This window comes from Labeo rohita, chromosome 16 (assembly GCF_022985175.1).
Source record: "Labeo rohita strain BAU-BD-2019 chromosome 16, IGBB_LRoh.1.0, whole genome shotgun sequence".
Classification (NCBI taxonomy): domain Eukaryota; kingdom Metazoa; phylum Chordata; class Actinopteri; order Cypriniformes; family Cyprinidae; genus Labeo; species Labeo rohita.
Window position 1 is genome coordinate 16,220,484 of NC_066884.1, and position 26,265 is coordinate 16,246,748.

Genomic DNA, 26,265 nt, shown 5'->3' on the forward strand with positions numbered 1-26,265 from the left:
TGTTTTATTATTCATGAGGTTTGCCTCTGCCTTAAAGGAGAAGTCCACTTCCAGAAGAAAAATTTACAGGTAATGTACTTACCCCCTGGTCTACCAAGATGTTCATGTCTTTCTTTCTTCAGTCATAAAGAAATTATGCTTTTTGAGGAAAACATTTTGTGATTTTTCTCCATATAATGGACTGATATGGTGCCCCGAGTTTGAACTTCCAAAATGCAGTTTAAATGCAGCTTCAAACGATCCCAAATGCGGTTGTAAACGATCACAGGCGAGGAAGAAGGGTCTTATCTAGTGAAAAGACTGGTTATTTTCATTTAAACAATACAGTTTAAATTTTTTAATCTCTAACACTTGTCTTGTCTTGCTCTGCTTGAACTCTGTGTATTCTGGCTCAAGACAGTTAGGGTATGTTGAAAAACTCCAATCGTATTTTCTTCCTCAGCTTCAAAAATCATTTCAAAATCATCCTACGTCGCTGCAGAAGTATCGACACAGTATTTGCAAAGTGAACATGCAAAGAAGATCAAACACCCTTAACAAAAAAGGTAAAACAGCGATATAGGATGATTTTGAAGTTGAGGGAGAACATGAGATGGGAGTTTTTCGACATACCCTAACTGCTATCAGCCGTAAAAAAACAGAGTTCAGGCAGAGTAAGACAAGATGAGCTGAATGCTAAAATGTTTTCCTCAAAAAACATAATTTCTTTACGACTGAAGAAAGAAAGACATGAACATCTTGGATGACAAGGGGGTGAGTACATCATCTGTAAATTTTTGTTATGGAAGTGGACTTCTCCTTTAAGACCACAGTGTCTTATTCTAAAGCATGGGTGTTTTTGACATTACAGTGACAATTTGTAATTTTTCTTGTTAATCTCTGTATCATACCAATGTTAAGATCAATTGTGGCATGACATTAAAAATAAAACAGATTGCCATGAAATTTCAACATGTAATTTAAATGTGTGTGTGTATCAGGGTCAGAAATTAATTTTTTTTTATAAACAATTTTTATAATCACCTTATTATTATAAAAAAAACATATGTTGTCTTTGATGTCAAATAAATGTACCTACTTATTTTAATCAATATTTTTTTACTGTTGTCAATAATATAGACTGTTGAAAGATTTTATCTAAATTATAAAGTTAAATATTATAATGTTATGATACATTTACAGCATTTATTGATCTTTTATTGGCTAATATTCTACATGTACTAATGTTTTAACATTTCAAGTTGTGTATATAGGCATTATTTAATGTAATATATATATGAATGATCATATTATCATATCATATATCATTAATAATATATCTATAAAGTATTAGACATTAAATATAATTTAATATGCATTTAAATATAATATTAAAAATGTATACATTCTGTCATTTCTTAGTTTATGATACTTATTCCATTCAATAATGTTGAAGGAGAAGTCCACTTCGAAAAAAAGATTTAGTCCATTTTCAAAAAGCATAATTTCTTTATGACTGAAGAAAGAAAGACATGAACATCCTGGATGACAAGTGGGTGAGTAAATTATTTGTAAATTGTTGTTCTGGAAGTGGACTTCTCCTTTAATTATTTGAACTTTATTTTAAAGTGTTCCTGATGAAATCAGGGTTAATGGGATGTGCTGCAGAGAGACGGCAGTCTGTGACTTCATACTTTCCCACTTGTGGCTTGGATGTGGATGGTAGTAATGTCTGTAAAACGGATCAAGTTTTAAAATCCTCAATAGCTGGCAGGCAGAGGTAATCTTGTGGTACAGAAAAAGGTACCCTTGCTCATTACTAAAAGATTACCATAATGCAAGAGCCAATAAACGGCGTACTGTTGTTTTTACGTAAAATTAAGTCTGGTCTGAATGTATATAGTGATTTACAGATGTTACCTGATATTACCTGATTTCTCATCTTCAGCATAGTTTTAGGATTTCTGAGACAGTCAGCTGTGTTGATGTGTTATATTCCTCTTGTGTATGACTCTGTTGAAGAATATGTGATATACAAAGCCATATTCATCCTTGTCTCTTTGTGTGCAGAAGAGTTTTCTTGCTTCTGTCATCCAGCCTTTCATCTCTGAAAGTTTGCTACTGTTTTAACAGGAGGCTAGGCTCCGGTCTGTTGTGTCCTTATGCGGTTACCTTCACAGACATGACTCACAAATGGATCAGATTCAAACTTTCAGATGTGAATCAGCAGTGACTCATGCCTCAAAACCAATTCAAAGTGGTCATTTCTCTGAATAAGTGGATGTTTCATCATTTCTGAAGGATATGGTCAAGGCTCATCAACCTTTATAAAAAAATTTCTCCTAGTTTGGAGAGAGTCAGCACAGCCAGTCTTGGAAGGTGCTATGATGTGTTACAGAGTTGTACTGGTCCAGATTCACTTCCATGCACTGTGTAGCTTATATTTGCCATGACAGTGTTTACTTTCTTAATATGCTTGCAGAAATAGACACTTACATAACCATTCATTTCTCATTATACAGTGTTGTTGTGGCCTAGCAGTTGAGTGAACCAAAGCATTCATTGTGGCACTCACTCCTTGGACTCTTGCTCAATGCAAAGTTGATCCTTGCTTTAAATAGGAATTTAGACAATGGATAAATTCAGTGAGAGTGAAAGTTTCTTCAATATGTTTATATATGTAACAAAATGATTACCCTACATTACTAAGATTATGCAGGAACTTATTTGCACAGTTTTATCTGTTGAATATCTCTGGAACTACTGTAACATTAAAACATTTTAGATAAAATCAAACACATTTTTCTAATGGAATAATTTACCCAAAAATGAAACTTGCTATAAATACTCACCCTCAGGCCATTGTTTGTTTATTACAAACACACAGCTTACAGGATGTTAATTGATAGGCTGAGGTCATGTGAATCACTTGTGGATTATTGTGGTGGGTTTTTTTTTTCTGTTTGGATTCTTATTCTGACAACACCCATTCACTGCAGAGGATCCATTGGTGAGCAAGTGATATAATGCTAAACTTCCCCAAATCTCTTGCAATGAATAAACAAACTCATTAAAATTTTTTGGACTATTCTTTCAATTCATGACTAATATTATGCAGTTGTGCAAGTTACTCATTATTTAAAAAAATAATTTTTAAATTAAAAAAGTGAACGGAAGAGAAAGTATAAGCAAAAATGAGAAAACTATTGGTAAAAAATATTATGTCTTCAAAGAAAAAATTCACTCGCATAATAGTATTAAATGTGATTTTGAATTAAAAGACATAATCAAGTAATAATAAATAATCTACATCCTCAGTTGTTGTTGTTATATATTTTTATATATATTTTATATGTTATATATTTTTAGGTCATAAGTCATCAAAGGAGATTTACTGTAAATTTCACCAAGCTGATTACTCACTAAAAACTCCAACTGATCATGTTTTCATGCCATTTTAAGTTTTATTTTGACTTAATGCAGTTGTTATATCTAAGTGTGTGAGTTGTTTACTTTTTTAAAAATAGTTTTCCCATTAACGCCATTATATTGTTCATTCAGACTGATTGTCAAACCCAGAACGTGCATGAAAAAACCCAGGCTGGATTTATGGCATGAACCAATCACAGCCAAACATAACCAGTCATATCCCGATAGAGGGATTGCCTCTTCTCAATTACCCCCCACCAAACTCACCACACGCTTTAGGGGTCTGTTAAAACTCAGTGGTTAGTTGGTTAGTTTTGGTTAGTTCGTTTTTTCACTTTTTAATGTTATATTTTGAAGTATTGGTGTTTTGGTTTTATTTTTGTACTACATATTGTTTCTCATCCAATATTTTGAGGAGACGGGGTGCTTTCTCATTTCTCATTTTTCAACATGCATCCTTGTTTCCCTTCCTTTCCTTGCATCTTAGCTGCACCCCCCTTAGGATATGAGGGAAGGATGCAAGGAAAGGAATTAAGGACGGAGGAATCGGAGGAATGCGCTAAAGGGATCTGCCCTTATGTTGTTAAAGTTCCTTATTTATGGCTTTCATAATAAATATTAATAAAGCAAGATGCTCTGTTGAAATATATCACGTCAAATTATTATGACAGATGTGAAGAGAGAGGAGAATTTATATGTGCATCACTTTTTTTTCCCAAAAAGACTTCCGTAGTGGATACACCTTTGTATCCTCACTCATGACTCCAAAAAAGACTCCTCACTGCTCGATCCTCACCTCCTCGTGGTGCAATTAGAGAATTGAGATGTCCTACAAGATGGCTGAGCTAGATCGTTTTCCGGGTCATAGGATGGAGGACGGAGGAGTGAGGAAACGAGGAGGGATATTGATAAGTACCCATTGCCTCCTCGGAGTAAACACCCCCATATCCACATTTTTCTTCTTGTAAGAGTGGGTGTGGCCATTTGTAAATTTTATGGGTCTGGCTTCTGGTCTCATCGGCGTCCAGCTATTTAAAGATGTACAAAACCGCTCATTTTGCTGCTTGATATTGCACATAGGTGTGTCTTACTATATTATTTTAATGTATTATCTTAATGATGCGGACACTGGTTTGTAGTCCAATCAGTATTACCATTTACTGCAAGTTGTTATTTCTTCTCCTTATGTCCCTATAGCAGATAATGAACCGGAAGTCTCACCCATAGGCTTACTTCAGCGCTGAAGAAAAAGGTGGAGACACACACACATATTTGTTTTGGAATAAAGAAATTATTTAGAGCTCTTTTTACCTCGATAGCTTTTAATCCTTTAATGCCTTGACACAATCAATAAATGTAGGTCAAGGTAAGAATTTCCCAATTATGAACCAGAAATGGACTGAAACGACGCCTGGATGTAAACGCTAAGCCAAATCTCTTTCACTTTTATTCTTTTAAGCATGGTAAGCATAAAACCTGCATGTTCTCACTTTTTTTAGGAGTCATGCTTTATGAAGGACACGAGTGCTCGTATCAAATCGATTCTCGGTCATTTGTCATTTTGAAACAGTTACGCGAAGACAGTAACATTTTTTACTGGACAATAACAGGATGTCAAGCAACATTTCAGGTGTGTATAATACTATATTAAGAGCGTGTACTCTCTCTCTCTCTCTCTCTCTCCCTCTCTGTGTCTTTCTTTAGTAGCTTATTCTAATTTAGGACATTTTAACTTTTCCTCCGTCCCTTCCCACTTTTTTTTCATCGTGCCAGGGAACAAATAGGAAAATGAACCCTGTTGGTTAAGAGAGTGGGTTGATCGCAGATCCTTCCTGCGCCTTTATTCCTCCACTCTCTGTCATCCTCTCTCTCTTTCTTCTCCTCCTCTGGACGAGCTCACAGCATCCATCATCTCCAGCCTGCACTCTATGAGACTCTGTACAACCCTCCATCTGCACGGGGGCTTTTCGAGAGGAATTCTTAGGAATAAGGTAAGTGGCTTTAAATGCATTTAAATTGCCTATTTAATGAATTGTAATTGCAACTTAGCAATTTTATTTCTTGGCTTTTAAATTTTGACTTTCTGTGTGACTTTTTAGGGTAAGTGAATTCTGCTTATGCATTTTTAAGTTTGAGAGCACAGCAGGAGATGTTACTGAGGACATTACTGTGCTGAATATGCATGTTGCATCAGCCTATGTGAATTAGGAATTAGTCTGGTACAGACTATTATGCAGAGTGCTATCCATTCAGATTATTATTGTAACATAACACCATTTAATAGTTGTGTCTAGTACATAATATTCTAAGGAACCAGAGAATAAAACGGTTTTGTAAAACTAAAATATATCCTGTAAGGCACCCGGCAGCAGAAATAAGTTTTTGGCTTCAAATGGTTCTTTGGAGATTAAAAAGTTCTTGCTGTTACATTACAAGCTCTTCAGATCAGTCCATTTGCATCTCTACTTTTATTAAAGCACCTGTATTTTTTTTTTTTTCTCTAAGCAACTGGAGCATAAGAAGTTTTTTTTTTTTTAGAAAAAAAAAAAAGCTCTCTTGTGACATCAGGCATCAGACTGTAAAGCTCTTTTCATGTGGATCTGTTATTGCTGAGAGCACATCTATTCCTGGAGTCCTTGTACTGTGAATTAATTTTAGAATTTGTTTAGAATGCATTTGAAAGGTTGTCAGTGTTGGATGTTGCATAAGTGCTTTACACAGGCTGAGCCTTCAAAGAGACACCTGTTCTTGACATTTCTAAATGAATGCGTGTTCTATATGCATGAGCAGAAACTGAGACTGGATTCAGACAAATACAATCAACCTTAGCAAACACTCAACCTGTAATCATTTATTTTTATCTCCATTGCCTAAATATGCAATTACTGCACAAATGACCAGTTACTTGGAAAATAATACTTTACAGATTACTGAGTGTTGCAAAGGCTTGCTAATGTAAGAACCAAACAGCAATTCAATTCCAAGATCTATTTTTGTACTGGTGCTGGAACTGAATTGGTGAAAAAATAATATTATTGTGCTGAGTTTAGCTCTTTTTTAATATTGTGCCTGAGACTAAAGGCTTTGTAGACACAAATATTAGAGGTTTGTGAGCAAGTGGGGAAAAGACGTCTGCAACACACCTGCTGGATGATTTTGCTTTGTGGTACAAACTAAGCAGAAATCCAGGTGCCAAATGTAGCATGAGAGACGTGATTCATGAATACCTGTTTGGTCTACATCTGCAGTTATTCCAATGTGAGTCAACTTAATTCTTTTGAGACATTGAGCGTTAATGTCTACAGTGTGTTTTCAGCTGTAAAATTGCAACACTTTATTGGCTGTAGTGCCACAGCAACCATTCATCTTCACAGTGGCTCGGCTTGTTTCTAAACCCATCGCTCAAATAGGTGTAGCGGAGCAGAAATAAGTCGATGTATGAGTGTTTTTCAAGCATTTATAAGATAAAGATCCTTCATATCATCTGACAGATTAAGTTATGAAACTGTTATGAGACATCCTCACGTCTTCTTTTGCCTTCACTTATATTTAGTAATTGTTAGGGAATAAAAGAAACTATTTGGTACTTTCCTCTAAAGTTAATAAGGTGTCTTCTCTTTCAATCACCACAGCCAAAATACTTGCACGAACCCCTTCAGGACACATCTGACCTAATTTAACTGTGCACCAGTCATGTCCAGTCCGGATCACCCCAATGTGAAGAGTAAAGTGCCTTTCATGATAAACTTAATGCTTAGAATACTTTTTAATACTTAGAAGTGTTTAGTCAACGAGATGAAAAGAAACAGTAAAGATATTTATAATGTAATCATTTCAATTTCGTATAAATTCTATTCTTTGGAATTTTCCATTCATTGTAGAATTCTGATGTCCTCATGTCATTCCAAACCCGTTCATCTTCAGAACACAAATTAAGATATTTCGGATGAAATCTGAGAGCTTTCTGACCCTGCATAGACAGCAATGCAACTATGTTGTTCAAGGCCCGGAAAGGTAGTAATGACATCATTAAAATAGTCCATGTGACATCAGTGGTTTAACTATAATTGTATGAAGCTACGGGAATACTTTTTATGTGCAAAGAATACAAAAAAACAACAATTTCTTCACTTCCATGAATTTCTTTGTGCACAAAAAGTATTCTCATAGCTTCAAAAAATAACAGTTGAACCACTGACGGGTTTGGAACGACATGAGGGTAAGTAATTAATGACAGAATTTTCATTTTTGGGTGAACTATCCCTTTAATAGTTTTATACAATATACAATGTTGTTCATTGATAAGGTTGTGAGGTTCAGTCCACTATTCAGATCCGTTCTCTGCAGTTTCTTACAGAGCTCAGAGAATGGCTGTATGCTTGGCTAGCCAGATCTACCACAGGCTGCTTGGCTAATAACACCTCAGACCTTTGCAGCATGGGTGAATTACCCTCTCTGTCTCTCTCTGTGTGAGTTCCGGTCGGTCTGTGTTTCTGAGGACAGTGCTGGTTGCCCCGGGTGATGGACGAAGTCACAGAGAGTCATGCGAGGTTAGAAAGGGCTTGAGTTTGAGGGTGGGTGTGGCACCAAAATAGAAGAAAGACGAATGGAAGAGTCTGACAGCCAACGTGGGGAAAAGTAAAGGAAAAAATATGGGGAAAATACAAAGCACAGCAGCATTCCAGAGTGAACAATGTGCATGGGAAAGTTTGTCTGCTTTCTTTTACCCTCCCTTGTCTGTCTGGGAGTTTATCCAGCATTGGCATATTATGGCTACTAACTAAAACCAAATTTTCAACAAGAAATAGTGAGCTTCTTATATGGTCTGTAAAATCACTGCTGTGATGGAAGTGAAATAGACTGTCTCCTTCTTAATTTCCCTTCAAAATGAAGTCATTCTGTATTCCAGACAGCAGGCGTCCGTGGAGATGCCTGCCTAAGCACTCTTGAGGTTGCTGGGCCCCGTCCTCCATGTTTGCCCTTACGACAATCTGGCTTTACTTTTGGCTTATGGAAATGTGGCTGCGTCTGTTGTAATGTTCTCAAGAACAGGATACAAGATAAGCAGAGAGACAGATCTGCAGATACTTGCAGTTAAACATCAAGACAGCTTTGTTCAGTCTTCTCAGTATTACAGTTCTTGATGTTTTCATTCTGAAAACTGCCACAGAAATATTTCCTGCTATCCTTAAAGGGATCATAACACACAGTTTCTGCCAATCTCAGCACATAGAGTAGTAGTTGCTACCTAGGCTCATTGGAAAAATCTGGCCTCTATATACATTTCTGCAAAACTGAAAGAACGTACCTATATGTACAAATCACTGCAGTTTCCAGTTGAAATGAACACTAGAGGCAGTACAACAACAACTTTTATTCCTTTTCACACAAAGTATGATTTACAGGTACAGTGTTTTGATTAATAACGCCTAATTTTCACACAGTTATTTGCAGAATGTTATGTTATGACTTTTAAAACAATTTTAACATCCTGCAGGTTTTAAAAACTGATACTTTCAAATGTTATCGCCACATATACAACTTTATATGTATGAGTTTTCTAATTCAGTTTGCTCATGTGATACAGCGTTGCACTTGTGAGATGAAGAGTTCTGGTACGAACTTCACACCTTGTCAAAACAGCAAGTTCCATCTGCTCCGTTATAGTTAAGGAAATATTAAGGTTTAGTTGAGGCTACAGTAGTGTAGATATTATCGTGCTAATTTATTTAATTATTTACACACTTAGTTTTATCACCAGAAGCCAGCATAAGGCTAAGCACCCCTGTTTTTAATATGACTTCATTTGTATTTAACATGACAACAACTGAATAAAACATTGTAAGCAATGCTTACATTTCCTTAGTTATTCAAAAAGCAGCTACAGAAAACAAGCAAAGAACATTAACATTACCAAAGAACATCATCGCTGATTAGCCTAGCCTAGTCTAGTGCAAGTTTATGCATTTTAAAAAACACTCGTGTTATAAGTGAAGCTATCTAAACTGTATGATGAATAAATCTCTTACCACACACTGCACATATCTGCGGCGTGCTCCGACAAGGCCACCGGAGATGATCATGGCCACTTTAGTCAATGCTTGTGTTTATACCAGCCGCACCGCGGCTCGTTGAAGTGTCCCAGAAGTGGCTCTCCTCGCTGCATCGCTAAAGTTAGGCTGATCCCCCAACTTGTCTCTACCCACCCCCAACCATTTGAATTTCCGTAGGCGGGATTTATTTCAATGATATTTTAATGGGCCGCGTTGTGACATCACAACACCTGGAAAACAATGCTGTAGTCCAGACAACCTGTTCGTTGTAGTTCTTGAAAAGCAATTCCAAATATCTCCCTTTAGAGTGGACTTTGAGATCTGTAACTTTGTAGATTCTGGGTTGAGTATTGCATTCTTCATATCTCCAAAGAGTCTTTCATTTTATAAGATCTATAAAAGACAGATACAGCTTTACGCTTTACTCCCAAAACAGTCAAGCCTCTGAAGGTGTGTCGTGGCAAAGCTAAAGAATCACAAATGCCAAATCTTTTGCGTACTGACTGTCTGCAAGCTGTGTCATTGACAAAAATAAAGAGGAACAAAAACTTTGGCTTTAATTTTATTTAATTTGTTTATAAAATGTTCGTCATCTAAATGCCAGGAACAAACAAACACACTTGCACAACTTCGTTGCTGCCCCAGAGAAACAAACTGAATCCACTGTTCCCTTAACGTTGGGTTCTTTGGGAAGCTGAACAAGGTTATCTTTCCCTCACAACTAAAAGAACACTTCTTTGGTGACATTGTTGATTTTGTGATCTAGAAACAAAATGACAAATCCTTCTCGAGCAAGTCTGTCCAGCACTGCCATCGGCTTCCATAACCCAAATAATTACATTGATAGGCATGCTCTTGCTCTCGGTCTGGGAGAAGTGCCCATAAAATGAATTCCGGCCTTTGTGATGTCATGCAGGGCCATACTTGAAAAAAATTTTACGAAACATAAATATATGAACCCTGAAGGAAATGCATTGTCATACATCCAACTCGTTTTTTTGAATCTTTGTCTATGCTTTGCATGAAAATCCAACTCTTTAACAGTGTAAATAAGTCAAAATAAATGATATAGCATTAGACCTCCGCTTTAATTTTGGACATTCAATTCCAAGTGCGCTTTCAGAGGAGGTACAATGCATGTGCAAACACACCCCTACTTCTCCATGGCAGTAGTCTTTAATACATATCCGTGTATCCAACTTTAGGTCAACCAGTTCATGCCAGTTTCCATCCATCTCTCTCTCTTTTCCTCTCAGGCGAACCGTTTCTATGTACCCATTACTCTACATCACTAAAAAATGCACCATAGCATCAGAACTTCCTGCTCTGGTGCGTCTGAGGCTTTTGTGCCCTAAATTCTGCTTTTTCTGGGCTTTGTAGTTCCTGTCTTGCACGTACAGTAAACCACTTCTGTTAGACCTCTGGATCAGGGAGCTTAATGGGCCATATCTTTGGTGAACTGCCTTTTTAAAATTAAAAACAGGAGAGAAAGGTTGCATCAAGGAAGTATACTGTTGCTTTTTGGAGAAAACAGAAATATCACACTCTTTTTTTTCCCTACACAAATAGCTGTTAAGTGTTCTTGCAGTTTGTCCAAATGTCCAAATCTAGAGCAGTAGTACACAGTTGAATTGTTCAGAAGACAAAAACTCCTGTTCCAGTGCACTTCCATGCCTATTTAGTAGATTAAAACTCATGTTGCACTGAATTTCCACTTAATCAGCCTGCACTCTATTAGGCAACATTACACATTAGGAATGATGGTCTTTCTTTAGGGATTGTAGTCTGTAATTTCACATCTGGTTGGTTGTAAAAGATTTCATGTAAACAGAGAAGAGTAACAATTAGATACTTAAATGACCCTCTTATTTTACACAGACATCCCGTAAACATCCTGTCGTTAAAATAACTTAAAGTCAATGATATGCTATCATTTAAAATTGATGTAATCAACTCATTACCTTCCACTTCATTTTAATGGTGCCTGGAGTCCTGCATAAAAATTGCTTGCTGAAACTTACTCAGACTTTTTTGTACGACTTTTAAAGTCACAGGGATATTTAAAATTGTTAGAATCACTGGACCACTGTTATGTCTACTTGCTTTTCTGGCTCACTCTTTGAGGCATGACTATTCAGTTCATTCGCTCTTTACAAACAGTATTTCAGCGGATCTAGCAGGTGGTCTTTTATTTATTTATTTCAGCCTGTCTCACTTAGAAACCATCTAGCCGCTTAAAACATTCCCTTTCACTAGGCCGTTTAGCTAAACACAGTCTATATTGTGCTCTGTGTGTAGTTTAAGGGCTGCACAGAGACAGGTGCATAAAGATGACCTTAGTGGAGATGGATGTACTGGTAAAGAGATGCTCATGTTTAAAAAAGGATAGTTAGTCTGTTCGGTAACTCTTCAGAATTCTGAGCACATACAAGAGCTCCTAAAGACTCCAAAGATCCAAATCATGCCAGCTGGACCTAGCACAGGGTTGCCAAATCCTCTGTCCGGCAACTCTCGACTAACCTCCGATTCAGAAAGGCTTGTGAAAACGCAAAACCACACATAAAGCTAAATAAAACAAATAAAAATGTTATTCAACACAAATTATAGGTCTGCGAACTCTCATTGTGTAAAGAATAAACACCCTCTAAAGACTGCGCTGTGGGTCTGCAGTAAAAATTAGTTAACTGTGCAGTTTGAGCATTTTGTTGGTTCTTTCTAAAGAACTGCAGGCAAGCCTTTCTGTTTTGTTCCATTCAGTCACATGCCTTTAAAACCAGGGTGTTCAACCCGAGTCTACAAAAGAGTTCTGTGTGGGAATCTTCTTTAAAAATAACACACACATAAATAAATCCATAAATATAATCATACAGTTTTTACATTATGTATTATGTAATGTAATAATGTAAATGTTGTAATAAATGATAGTCTTTATAAGTATAACCAAAATATAAACCCTAATTCCTAGTCCTGAAAAGGTTGAGAACCCCTATTTTCTTCACTTGAACAGATTAAAAATCACTTAATTTAGTGACTTACAATAGCTATTTAGATTTTGCAGTCAAACTGTTTAATTTCAAAAGGCTCGAAAAATTCAGTGAGAGTGCGAATTCATGCAATCTGGCAACAGCAGAGGCACAAAGAACTTTCTCTCTCTCTTTCTCATTTTCTCGCTTTCTCACACAAGGCAGTGTGTCATTTTCCCCTATGAATATCCATGAACTTACACTGGAGCAGAATGCAGTTAAATTAAATGACATGAATTAGCTACACTGCTGTACTGGAAATAAATGTTTGCATCTTTCATTTCAACACAAGGATCTTATGTTGTGGTATGTCACAGTTGCCATTTGGCCTTTTGATAATGCTGTTCTTTGACTTTGTTTCTAAATATTGTCTCACTCTCTCTCTCTATGTTTGGTTTCAGATCAGCGATGTTCCTGCATATACTGCTGGGTGCCATCTGCCTCTTTGTCTTGTCATCTTCTACCGTCCTCAGCCCTGCAGCAGGTGCGTCTCACCTCTACCGTTCAACACACAGGATATAATTAATGAGAAATAACAGTAAAGGTCACAGACAGCTCTTAGAGTGCAGTTACAGAGTGTGTCATTACCCTTCTATTGCTTTTTAATCTAGAAACTTTGAATGCTGAACATTCAGTTCAGTATCAAACTGTCAGTTGATGAGTATCTCAAATCATACTTGTCTTTTTCTCAGATGAGTCCACGTTCTTGCAAGTGACCATTCCTGATAGCCCCCCAGTGTCTGCTATTTTGGGGGGCTCCTTGACTCTGCCCTGCCTGGTGAGTCTGTCCCGGACCCCGTCTTTGGGCCGACATGTTGTACTGACCCAGCCACGAGTCAAATGGAGCTTTCTTTCATCAAACAGAGAGACAGAGATCTTGGTGGCCCGTGGTGAGCGGGTAAAGGTGAGTGAGTTGTATAAAGGCAGGGCGTCACTGCTGAATTATGCCACCTCTTCAGCTGATCTCACCCTCAGACTGGATGGACTGATACACAACGATACAGGCTTTTACCGCTGCGAAGTCCAGCACGGCTTGGAGGACGCTCACGACCAGGCCCAAGTTAAAGTAAAAGGTGATTATTATCAAAACTTTAGATTTTGCCACATTTAGTCAACAGTGTTTTAAACCTAAATAGTTCATTAAAATTCCTGGTTATTTAAAGGGATAGTTCACCCAAAGATGAAAATTGCCCCATTATTTACTCACCCTCAATCCATCCTAGGTGTACTATGACTTTCTTATTTCAGATGAATACAATGTGAGTTAAAAAAAAAAAAAAATGACTGGCTCTTCCCAGCTTTAGAAAGAAAATAAACTGTTTCCATTCATCATAAAAAGTCCTCCACATAGGTTAATAAAGGCCTTCTGAAATGAAGCGATGCGTTTGTATAAGATAAATATCCATATTTACAACTTTATAAACTGTAATCGGTTTATAAATAAGATGTTTTCCAGACTAGAAAATGGCACTTCGTAATACTTCATAACAGCTGTTAAGCTATGATATATGAGAACAGTGACATGTTTTGTGTTTTTAGGTGTTGTCTTCCACTACCGCAATACCTCAAGTCGCTACGCCTTCACTTTTGATGAGGCCAAAGATGCGTGTGAGGATATTGGAGCTCAGATTGCTTCTCCAGAACAGCTGCTGGCTGAGTACCACAGTGGTTATGAGCAGTGTGACGCTGGCTGGCTTTCAGATCGTTCCGTTAGGTGAGTGGACAGACACATTATATAACCAGCTACTAGGCATTTCCTGTATATACTTGCAGTAGATGTGATTCAGACAACTATTTAGGTACTAGCAATTTGTCAGTTCACACGTAAAGCAACAAAATCACAGTCTGTCAGAAAATGTTTGCCATTTAATATTTGGAATTGACTTCTTGTTCGGAGGCAGAGCTAAACATTGTCCTTTTGCAGTTCTTAGGATATATAAACAAAACAAGAAATTAGTTAATGGGGATAAAGGATTAGTTCACTCCTAAAATAAAAATAATTATTTAATCCAAAATGTTCATGTCTTTCTTTCTTTCCTCTATTAAAAAGAAATTAGGTTTTTGAGGAAAACATTCCAGAATTTTTCTCCATCTAGTGGACTTCAATGGGAGCCAACGGGTTAAAGGTCCAAATAGCAGTTTCAAGCAGCTTCAGTGGGCTATACACGATCCCAGCCAAAGAATGAGCATCTTATCTAGTGAAACAAGCTGTCATTTTCTAAAAAATAAAAACTTATTTACTTTTTAACCTCAAATGCTTGTCCTGCATTAGTGCTGCAATGCGCATGTGCGTCTTCACGCCTTGTGTAATCACTTTAGAAAAATTATGTGTGGATTTTTTTATTTTTTTTTTGGTTAGCGTACTATGTACTTTGTCTATGTACTTGGGTTCAAAAACTCCATCTCATTTCCTCCTCCAACTTGAAAATCATCCAACATCGTTGTTTTACCTTTTTTGTAAAGGTCGTTTGACTTTCTTTGCACATTTCTAAAGACTGGGTCAGTACTTCCTCCTACGTCATGAATGCGTGATTACACAATGAGTGAGGTCGAGCTAGTGCAAGATGACTGCTCGTTTTGCTAAATAAGACCCTTAATCCTCAGCTGGGATCATGTGGAGCCCTTTGAAGTTGCAATGAAAGTGCAATTTGGACCTTCAACCCACTGATTCCCACTGAAGTCCACTATATGGAGAAAAATCTTGGAATGTTTTCCTCAAAAACCTTAATTTCTTTTCAACTGAAAAAAGAAAGACATGAACATCTTGTGTGACACAGGGGTGAGTAAATTATCAGGAAATTTGCATTCTGGAAGTGAACTAATCACTTAGTTGTATCTTTAGGGTTCATTAAACTGTTTCTATACTATGCTATGCCGCCTTAGATACCCAATCCAGATGCCACGTGAAGGGTGTTTTGGAGACATGGATGGATTACCAGGCGTTCGAAACTATGGCATGGTGGATAATGATGAACTATATGATGTGTATTGCTATGTGGAGAACATTCATGGTAAACCACTCCCACTGCTAACATTACACTTTTGTAAACAATGCTAACTGTGCTCCAAAATATTCATACTGCCAAGTAGTCCATATTCAAAGAATGTACTCTGTTTACAATGACTTCATTCATGTAACTGTTTTTAGGGGAGGTTTTTCATGCGTCATCCCCACACCGCTTCAGCTTTTTGGAAGCTAAGACATACTGTGAGCAGCAGGGAGCTCAACTAGCCACCACTGGCCAACTGTACGCCGCATGGAATGATGGTCTGAACCACTGCAGTCCTGGCTGGCTTGCTGATGGAAGCGTTCGCTACCCCATCGTGACCCCTCGTGAACGGTGTGGGGGTTCTGAACCTGGTGTGAAGACAGTTTATCGTTTTAGCAATCAAACAGGATTCCCCGAACCACACACTCACTATGACACCTACTGCTTCAGAGGTATTTACAGATATTTTTACATTTGAATTTTTCTAAAAGTTTACCAAACTGTCTTATTCAATTTCACCTGAAGTCCACCGATGCCCAGTGGGGCTATGAAAGAGTAAAAGAATGATTGGTCATTTTCTTAAAAAAAAAAAAAAAATATATATATATATATATATATATCACGCATCATGCGTAGTTAGTTCTTCATCTGCACTGTAAAAAACAATTTGTTGAGTCAACTTAAAATAATTTGTTACCTGGCTGCCTTAAAATTTTAAGTTCAGTCAATTCAAAAAAAGTTTATTGAACTTGAAATGTTAAATTATACTAAATGGCAACTTAGATATTTGAGTTGATTCAACTTAAAATTTTAAGGCAGCTGGGTTACTTACCATCTGTTAAGTTTAACAAACACAAATATCTTTGTACAACTTAACATTTCAAGTTGACTAAACTTATTTGAGTTGACTGAACTTAAAATTTTAAGGCAGCAAGGTAACAAATGATTTTAAGTTGACTCAACAAATTGTGTTTTTTATTTTTTACAGTGTGGGTACTCCGAGTAAAGAAGGGAGAGCAGGGCGAATCGGCATACATCGTTTTATCTTTTTTTGTAAAGGGTGTTTGATTTTCTATGCACATTCGTTTTGTAAACACTGGGTCTGTACTTCCGCCTACATCACGCATGACCTTTCCAACCTGACTATGTAATGTGTGAATTTGTGGATGCAGAGCTAGTACAAGATGAGCATTTGTGGTTAAAAAGTATATACATTTTTAATTTTTTTTAGAAAATGACTAATCATTTTGCTAGACAAGACCCTTATTCCTTGGCTGGGATTGTGTAGAGTCCTCTGAAGCTGCATTAAAACTGCAATTTGGACCTTTAACCCACTGATTCCCATTGAAGTCCACTATATAGAGAAAAATCCTGGAATGTTTTTCTCAAAAACCTTCATTTCTTTCCGACTGAAGAAAGAAAGACATGCAAATTCTGGATGACGTAGGAGTGAGAAAATCATCAGGAAATTGTTATTCTGGAGTGAACTAAACCTTTAAGACAATATTTTTCTTACGTTATAAATTGATTTTTTTACATAAAAGAAAGGGAGTCCTTCCCAATGATATCATTGAGGTCTTTGGGATCGAAATGTTTGAAAACTCCTGACTATCAATCCCATATAGTCATAACCTTTGGTTAATGGTATCTCTTCTATTCTTCCTCTGCAGCTAACAGCAACTCTCAGACAGTCCCACCCATAGATCATATGGCAACAGAGCCAGAGGATCCCGAGCAGCATATTGTGACTTTAGCAGATTCCCATGAGGAGTACAGTGTGGATCAGATCACTCAGCAGTCAGAAAATGAAGCTCAGGGGGCTGTTGAGTCCTTCCCCATTTATAGCATGCAGACTACTTCAGAACCTGAGGAACACAGCCACACCACAAGCCCTCAGTTGGATGAAAATAGCACCTATACAGAGTCCACCACCCCAACCAGCACAGAGAGGTATCTTGAGTCCACTGAGGTCACCTGGCAAAAAGTTGAGTCTGTTCCAGAGATTTACATTGATGCAAAATACATTGATTTCACACAAAAAGGAGAACCAGAAATAAAAGCTTCAGCAATTGATGGTGTTGAGAGCAGCAATCATAGACACTATCAACCAATGCCAGATACCAACTTACAGCCGGGAGAGCCCGTCGACTTCATCCCACCTACAGAGGCTCAGCCAGAGACAACAGAGGAGCCACCCTCTCAACCGAAGGAGATAGATGGGTCCAAACACTTCCAACCCATGCCTGAAACCAACCTGGAGGATGAGGATAAAGATAATGTGACTAGTGAGATCTCCATGACCACTGAGGGTACTACAGTGGAATATGACTCAAGCAGTGCCAACGCAACTCAGCATGCTCCAGTCCAGTCAAGTCCCTCAACATCCCTACCTGAAGGTGCTACAGTAGAAGAAGATGCAGGAAAAATCACAGAAACTCCAGAGTCAGATGAAGACCTGGGTCTTTTTACACACACATCTCAGTCCACCTCAACAAGCACATCCAGCACTGAAGGTTGGTTGGAGGGTTCTGGTGAAGATTTGACCTTGATATCCACACAAAAATCCGAACATCTGGTCACATCAGATGGGTCACCAGAACATCTGGTCACATCAGATGGGTCACCAGAACATCTGGTCACCTCAGATAAATCATATGGAGCATCTACACCTGAGACTATGACAGAGAGCTTCTCATTAACGCATCTGAACAGTATTAGCACAAGTAAGTGAAAAGAAACAAACTACTTTTACAGTTCATCAGCAAATAATATTATTGTGTGCCTTTTTAGTAACCACAAATATACTGAAATCAGAGTTGTATGCCATTCAGAAATGAATTGAGAATGCCTCAATTAAAGGGGTCATGACATGATCTTTTGGCATCTTATGAGGTTTTTGTATCATTAAATCATCATTCAAGTTTCATAGCTTAAAACATCATCCTTGTTATAAACAAAGCATTTATTTAATCAAGCTTCAAAAACAGCTTGTTTGGATCTGACGTGAAAGATGGAATCACCTGGATGCAAGCATTTTCATAAACACTGCCTCCGGAGCAAGACATCAACAAATATCTTTTCACCATAGGTTCTGCCCACTGGTGTTCACAATGCGAGTGTCACGTCGCGCTGCGTCAAAAGCCAGTAGAAATTCCACGTGCTTGAGTCTGTCATCAATAGGACAAATGGAGTCAAAGAACATTCGATTTGATGCGTTCGGTTTAAACAGCTTGTTCGCGTCTTTGTACAGATATCAGAAGGTTCCCACCATAAGGAACAGCTTGTTTGGATCTGAGGTGCAAGATGATGTCACCCGGGCATAAACATTTGCATAAACACTGTTTGTTTTAGACAGGGTCAGAATGAGGGTTGAAAATAATTTTTTTTCCACATATTTTTTTGTGTGCAAAAAAAACCTTTATTAACATCAAAGTAAACCTCAAGGAACATATTCAGATAATAAAAAACAAATCCATGTCATGACCCCTTTTACTGAAATTCAAAGAGATCAATATTTGATATGTTTTAGGAAAAAAAAATATTTTTAAGGTTTATAGGCTTTATGGACAGAGAAAATTATTTAAACGATTGGATGGATGGATGGATGGATGGATGGATGGATGGATGGATTCCATATCCCAGTAATGGTTTGCCTTATAAATTACAATGAAATTGTTGTGTTTGATTTTTTCACATTGCAGCTTTTAAACCCAGACATGAAGACAGTTCTGCAGACCATCAAAATGCTGAGGAGACCTCAACTGAGGCTCTTCCTGTGTCTGTTAGTGCAGTTGATGATGCCAGTAATTATTCAACTGTGAGCACGACACCGAAGGAAACCGAAGCTTCTGAAGGGTCTGGTGATCATGATGACATACTGCCAGTCACACTGTTGAGCACCCCTACACCTCATCTGTTAGGCACATCAACCACACAAGGGCCTGCACAGGTAGAAATCAATTCTCCACAAGAAATGGAAGCTGTCCTTTCTGAAAGCACAACTCCATCTAGCCTTGGGATTGTGGAAGAAGAATTTGAGAAGGTGGAACAGGAAGGGCTTGGAGAGGAACCTAGTCAACAAGTCACCACATCCACTGAGGTTAACAGTTCTACTGTAACTTTCATCGTTGATGCAAGTGATGAGGATGAGGATGAGTCTTCCGGAGAAAGAGAACCTGCAGGAAACGGTTCTTCAGTTGTTAACCATCCATACTTAAATGTGTCCACCATCACTCCTTCTAATCTAACAGAAATGCAAGACCACAATGAAACAAGTAGTGATAATGATGATAATCAGGCCAGCACTGTGGGAACCACGAAAAGTCTGGAGGTTACGTTTCTTCCTCATGGGACCCAAAGTCCCATCTGGCAAACTGTGGCCTCTTCCACAAACCCAGGAGAGTTCAGAGCAGATGTTGAATTCAGTGGGGAAGCAGCACTTACCACAGATGACATCAAAGCCGTAGATGAATCTGACTCCACCAATGCACCCATCAATGAGCAGACAATGCAAACCCAAAAACCATCCACTACAACAGCTTACAATGAAGATAATGATGATGATGATAATGATTATGAACTCATGACCAAAGCAAACACAGACAATATGGAAGATGAGAATGATGTCAAAACCACACCTGAGTCTTCTACTCTAGCTCCCAGACCCACACAGAGAGTGTTGGTCAGGACAGGCTACATTTCAGGTAAACAAACTGTGTTAAAAAATATTGTCTCAAGTTACAGACTGCAATTTATATTTTAAAAACTGCTTGGCTGTCTGGGTTAAATACAACCCAGCGCTGGATGAAATATGGACAAAGCCAGCGACTGGGTTGCTTTGATCCAGCGGTTGGGTTAAATCTTTAACCCAATCTTCTGGGTAGTTTTATTTAACTATAAAAATTACTGGCTTAATGTGGCTGGCTTAAAATGAACCCAAAATAGGTTGTAAATTAAAAATCAGACACATAAATACTAGAGGCATCAGCAATAATCAAAAGGTGAACATTTATTACAAATTATCAAATATAAACAAATTAATAAATGTTCATTTCCAACCTATTTTGGGTTCATTTTAAGCAAGAATTATAGTCATTTATAAGCAATAGTTAAGCTAAATAAAACTTCCCAGAAGGTTGGGTTAAACATTTAACCCAACTGCTGGGTCAAAACAACCCAGTTTTACCTAGTACTGGGTTGTTTTTAACCCAGTATTTTTTTTAGAGTGTACCAATTCAGGTAACATTTTGAATCATAAACTTTTAGGAGTAATAGCACCCTCTACTGGTTGTTTACATTTCTTGAGCAAACCATATGCTCTCAAAAGGGGGCGCTCTTTCTCTCCAAACACTGGCAGATATATCTAAATACCTGGAAACCTGCAATGACTGATTACCAGGTCTATCAAAGAGTACAGTGCAGACAGATAGAGACAGAAAGAATTTATCGTAAGTGTGTAACCCCCATCACAACAAATAGTTTCAGTCGTGCATGAAGGAAGAGTTTGGTTTGGTGGGGCCATGATGACTAGAAACTGATAACAGAATGATTGGAAAGAAAGGGCAATGTGTTCAGTGCTGCCGCAGCTTGCTTTATGTAGGCAGAGGTTAACAGAACCAATCAGAGATCCAGATTTTGCCTGTTTTTTTGAGTTGTGGTCCACAAATTGTATGCTTTACTCTTAGTGCAACTTTTACTGCGTCACCACCTTGTGTTTAGTATAATCATGCTTTATTTTAAATCCTTCACTTATGTATGATATTTTTAAAGTGAGCTATAAAAAACATGTGAATGGCTTTTAGATGCATGTCTGGAGAACCCTTGTAAAAATGGAGGCACATGTGTGGACAGCGGAGCAGGTCATAGGTGTCTCTGTCTACCCACTTACGGAGGAGACTTTTGCGAGACAGGTGAGTTTCCTGCATGCCTCATTATACGTCTACACTGGAAAAAGTGGAGCAATTGTTTCAGAACTTTTAAATCTTTTACATTTTATATTTGGATACCTAATGTTGATTCTGTTTTGTTTTTTTAATACTTTTTACATCTCCCCACAAAGATCTAGAACACTGCGAACCAGGCTGGGAAAAGTTCCAAGGGTTTTGTTACAAACACTTCACCAAACGGCAAAAATGGGAGGTGGCAGAGCAGCACTGTCGCATGTGTGGAGGTCACCTGGTCTCTGTTATGTCACCTGAGGAACAGGAGTTTATCAATGGTACTTCTGAACAAGTGTTTGTAGAGTCGGCCCTTTCCTGTTGATCTAATCATTTTGACTTCTTATCATATGTTCAAAATTTTAACTTGATGGAACCTGATTTTAACCTGATGGAATGTGTATAACAAGGTGTCATAAGACAGGCTGTCAGTCTTTAAGTGGCGTTTATTTTTCAGGAACTCTTTCTGCCAGTAGGCGGGTCAAAAGTGAGCATCTTATGAGTGAATTATCATTTTTTTTCAAATATTTTGTTAGGTAAATTCAGGTACAAACCAAGTAAAGACTTTATTATAAGTAAGTCATTGAATTATTTACTGAACTAACTTATTTAAAAACACTGAAACTCCATTACAGTATTTACTGTAGACGTGAACCTTCATTTGGAACTATTTTCATTGGTGAAGTGCAAAAATAGACCAACTAAAATCCCAATCTTTTGTCTAGACTGTAAGTTAGCTTACTTAATACTAACTTCTTGTTTCTGAACTGTTGTATATCAGAAAAGCAGTAATCTTGCTTGAGTGATACTGCTTAAAGGAGACATATCATGAAAATCTGACTTTTTTCTGTGTTAAAGTGCTATAATCGGGTCCCTGGTGTATCTACCAACCTAAAAAACGATATGAATGTTGTGCGTATGTGCAAAAAACTGTCCGACGTATCATTTACGCCCTTGAAAAATGTGATATCACCCGTCAGTGGCCAATTTCTATCAAATTTCTCTCAGACCTTTGGGGGCGTGAGTTGAACCGTGGTGACCATGTTTTTTTAAGATACACAAATGACCTTGTAGACACTTGGCAGTTATGACTAACACCGTGTACACCGATTTTCATGTTGATAGGACAAATGATTGCGTAGTTACAGCCATTTTTCATACAACCAAGTTTTTTCCCTCTTGTAGTGCCACCAATGGCCAAGCTCCATAATTTTTTTTTTCATGTGACCTCAGATTGAGCTCTTATATAAGTTGTCTGAGTGTGGAAGTGAAATCTCATTCCGTTCAGGAATTACAGGCATTTTATTAAAAGTGGCCCCGCCCTTTTTCAAACGTTTTGGTGTGCCTTTGCGACGGTGAGTCGAAAGTTAAACAGTCAAACCTAGGACTAGTTCGCAAAAGTAGATTTTAAAAAAAAAATCCAAAATACCTGAAAAATTACAATCGAATCTGAGGTATGTATGTTGTCCGGTGTGAGCCAAGGATTCCAAAAGCATAAGACACTTGAGTATGCAACTGACGGTTACAAGGGATTTTGTTCTTTTGATTGCTGCAGTGCCCCCGTCAGGCCGACTGGGGCAAGCCTTGGTCACGTTGTAGGCGGTGTGAGTACTACCATCCGTACAAGTTTCAAGTCTCTACGACTTACAGTTTGGTCTGCACAATCAGTTTTACGCTGATCCATGACCATTCTAACAATTACAATAGGGTTTTAGCACTACGCACTTGAACACCTAATAAACGTGATAATTTCCCAGCTGTTCTGCTTCACAGACATAACAGCCTGTTCTTCTAACACATTTGTGCTTCTAACATAAACTTGTGTGTATTCGACAGTTTAAGCGCAATAAGAGATGAAAGAAAACTTAGTTTAGTACTCACATGCCATGTGTCAGCTGCTTTCTGTGTGCATGCTTCAGATGTCTGCGCTCAGAAAACAGTATATCAGAACTTAAAACTAATATGGTTTAAAATGCATGATTTCAGTGTGGTAGACCTGATAATCAAAACCAAACAGATGTTTTTAGCAGAGTATCTGAGGTATGAGCTGTAAAGGCACAGCACTGATCTAGAAAAGAAGGCAGGGAGCAGCAGCTCATTTGCATTTAAAGAGACATGGATGAAAACCACGTGTTTGTGCTTCCACTCAAAATGGGCACTTTCAAAATGATCTGTGGGGTATTTTGAGCTGAAATTTCACAGACACATTCTAGGGACACTTGAGACTTCTATTACATATTGTAAGAAGAGGCATAATGGTCTCTTTTAAACTAAGTGTCAAATGAGGTGTGTTAAACTACTGAAGCGGTTTAGCTTACAGTACATAAAGGAATTCATAAAGAACCAGGTTTGTTGACATAACATTGAGAGGCCCTGCATTTTGTTCTGCATTTCTATACAATCATCAAAACATTGAAAGGCTTTGAACATGTCACCTAATTCATGCGAGTGAATGAGGGTTGCGTTAAAAGGTCCTGTGCATGTCTGTCATATACGATGCATCCGGGTGTTAAACTGGAATTGGCGTTGTTGTGTCTTACTGACAGTGTATGCTGGTTCTTTGGTATTTATGTGTTTTTCTCTTTCTTTAGATAAATACAGGGAGTACCAGTGGACGGGTCTCAATGACAAAACCATTGAGGGAGATTTCCGTTGGTCAGATGGAAACCCTCTGGTGAGTCTATTGATCTGGCTTTCTGCTAAAAAATAAGTGTTTCTTCAAGGGTTTTCCACACTGGAACTTCAGTCATGACTTGTTTATTTCAAACTTTTGATCTGTCTCTCTGTATCAGTTGTATGAGAATTGGTATCGTGGACAACCAGACAGCTACTTCCTGTCAGGGGAGGATTGTGTTGTGATGGTGTGGTACGATGATGGGCGTTGGAGTGATATCCCTTGCAACTACCAGCTGTCCTACACCTGCAAGAAAGGCATTGGTGAGTACATCACTATTTGTGAGAGTGCTGGCGCCCAGGAAGTGCAAAAGTTCATCACGGTTTGTTTTTCTTTAGCAGCGTTCTGTGGCCAACCCCCTCTCTTGCTGCACGCTAAAATGTTTGGACGACGTCAGCTAAAGTACAGGGCCAATTCACAGGTGCGCTACTACTGTGAGCCAGGCTTCATCCAGAGACAAAACCCTATCATCACATGTCAGAGCAACGGACAGTGGGAGGAACCTAAGATCACTTGTTCACCAGGTAAAGTCAGTTTTATTATTTTATATTATATTATTTTTAGTGCTAACAAAATCAGGCGATTAATTTTTATAGTTTAACAGCGTTATAAATATTTAATGCAGGGGCGGAGCTAGAGTTGGCCACCCCTCTTACAACTGCTGCTTCTGTCCCTTTTTTAATTCGTTAATTTTTTTAACAATTTGACAGCACTAATAATCTTATATTATTGCGCCATTGACTCCAAATGGCTTAGAGTGTTAATTTCATGTATTTTGCTCACAGCAGGACCAGCGTACTCAAACGGAGAACTGGTAACATGGCCCACAGGTCAAAACAAGGAAATAATCATAGAAGAGACAACAACAAAAACAACAACACCTGAGTATTTGGATATAAAATGGAACTTTTAAAACAAGCACACAGCATAGTAGCATTTCATTGTTTCTTTCACTCTCCTGTTTATCATGTCATCCCTTCGTTTATCCTCCTTAAAACATCAACTGATCAGCTCTACGAAGTTTTTATATAACAGTAATGTTGTATAAAAAATGGTCCCACTTAATGGTTTAATGGTACTTCCAATTGGATAACAGTATAACAGGATACTTAAATTAGACATAAGAGGTATTAATGTTTGTTTTTCATCTCTCAGTCCTTTTCTTCTCCTTTTTACTCTCTGTAGAACATGACACTGAATTACATTTTGTAATTCTAAGATACCGTAAAAGCACACTTGATAAAATGCAATTTCCAAACAAAGCTTGTATCTGTTTGGTCCAGACACCTGTTCTGTTTCATTTCATCCTTTTGTTTTTTTTTTAATAAATTATGAGATAAACCTATGAACAAGTGCTCTCTAACATCAGCTGGTCTGAATCATTTACATTGTTACCCTGTAGTGACTAAATATGTCTGTCTTTAGCAGTATTACTTATCCATTCTTAAACATTTAGTGTCTTGTGTTTTTCCTCACTTAGAATTGTCTGCAAACCAAGACTCAACTTAAGATGAACTCAAGAACTCTTAAACTAACAGTGACCCAACGCTGTCATAAACTAATTTAAAATACTCTGAAAAAGCACAAAAAAATAACTTATACATCCATTGTTTTAATGTTGGGGCAGCAAAGCTTTATGAAGCAGGGACGATTCCTTATGCACTTCATAACCCACGTTGAGTCTTTTTATGGAAAGACAGCTGGTCATTCTATGACTTGGTGCTCAGTTTTTCAGGTCTGTATCGTACTCTGGAGGATAGCCATTTTCAGTGGACTACTATCAGTTTCATTTGTTTGAGAGATCCATCACTAACAAATCCATATTTTAGTTTTGGATGGCCTGAAACCAGGGCGTATTTTATCACTCTAGAAACATGAAATGAATCACATTCCAAGCAATCGGAGCAATCACAATAAAAAAAGTTATCACAACAAGACATGTTTATGAATTTTCTTACATATGTGAATATGTGTGTATCCTTAAAGGAGAAGTTCACTTCCAAAACAATTTACTCACCCCCATGTCATCCAAGATGTTCATGTCTTTCTTTCTTCAGTCACAAAGAAATTAAGGTTTTTGAGGACTTTCCATTCCTGGAACATTCCAGGATTTTTCTCCACATAATAGACTTCAATGGTGGCCAACAGGTTGAAGGCCTAAACTGCAGTTCAATGCTGCTT

The 26,265-nt window shown here is 37.8% G+C and overlaps 1 protein-coding gene across 4 annotated transcripts; it reads left to right on the top strand.

The window, feature by feature from the left end:
• Positions 1-5,226: 5,226 nt before the first annotated feature.
• Positions 5,227-25,566, top strand: bcan (brevican). 4 transcript variants are annotated; one of them, XM_051132021.1, is made up of 14 exons: positions 5,227-5,399; positions 12,886-12,968; positions 13,177-13,557; positions 14,024-14,198; positions 15,368-15,495; positions 15,633-15,926; positions 17,145-18,197; positions 19,176-20,177; positions 21,276-21,383; positions 21,533-21,691; positions 24,002-24,084; positions 24,203-24,347; positions 24,423-24,608; positions 24,873-25,566. In XM_051132021.1, the coding sequence occupies exons 2-14, from the start codon at positions 12,893-12,895 to the stop codon at positions 24,995-24,997; spliced, it is 3,915 nt and encodes a 1,304-aa protein (XP_050987978.1). In that variant the 5' UTR covers positions 5,227-5,399; positions 12,886-12,892; the 3' UTR covers positions 24,998-25,566. The 4 variants fall into 4 exon arrangements, with proteins under 4 accessions (XP_050987978.1, XP_050987975.1, XP_050987977.1 ...); XM_051132018.1 differs by having other exon boundaries at positions 5,230-5,399; positions 24,870-25,566; XM_051132020.1 differs by having other exon boundaries at positions 5,231-5,399; positions 24,426-24,608; positions 24,870-25,566.
• The last annotated feature ends 699 nt before the right edge of the window (positions 25,567-26,265 follow it).

Bases quoted from the DNA above. Each gene is read 5' to 3' on its own strand.
- bcan (XM_051132018.1), top strand. From the start codon at position 12,893: ATGTTCCTGCATATACTGCTGGGTGCCATCTGCCTCTTTGTCTTGTCA. The intron at 12,969-13,176 runs GTGCGTCTCACC...TCTTTTTCTCAG, and splicing joins CGTCCTCAGCCCTGCAGCAG to ATGAGTCCACGTTCTTGCAA. The intron at 21,384-21,532 runs GTGAGTTTCCTG...CTCCCCACAAAG, and splicing joins AGGAGACTTTTGCGAGACAG to ATCTAGAACACTGCGAACCA.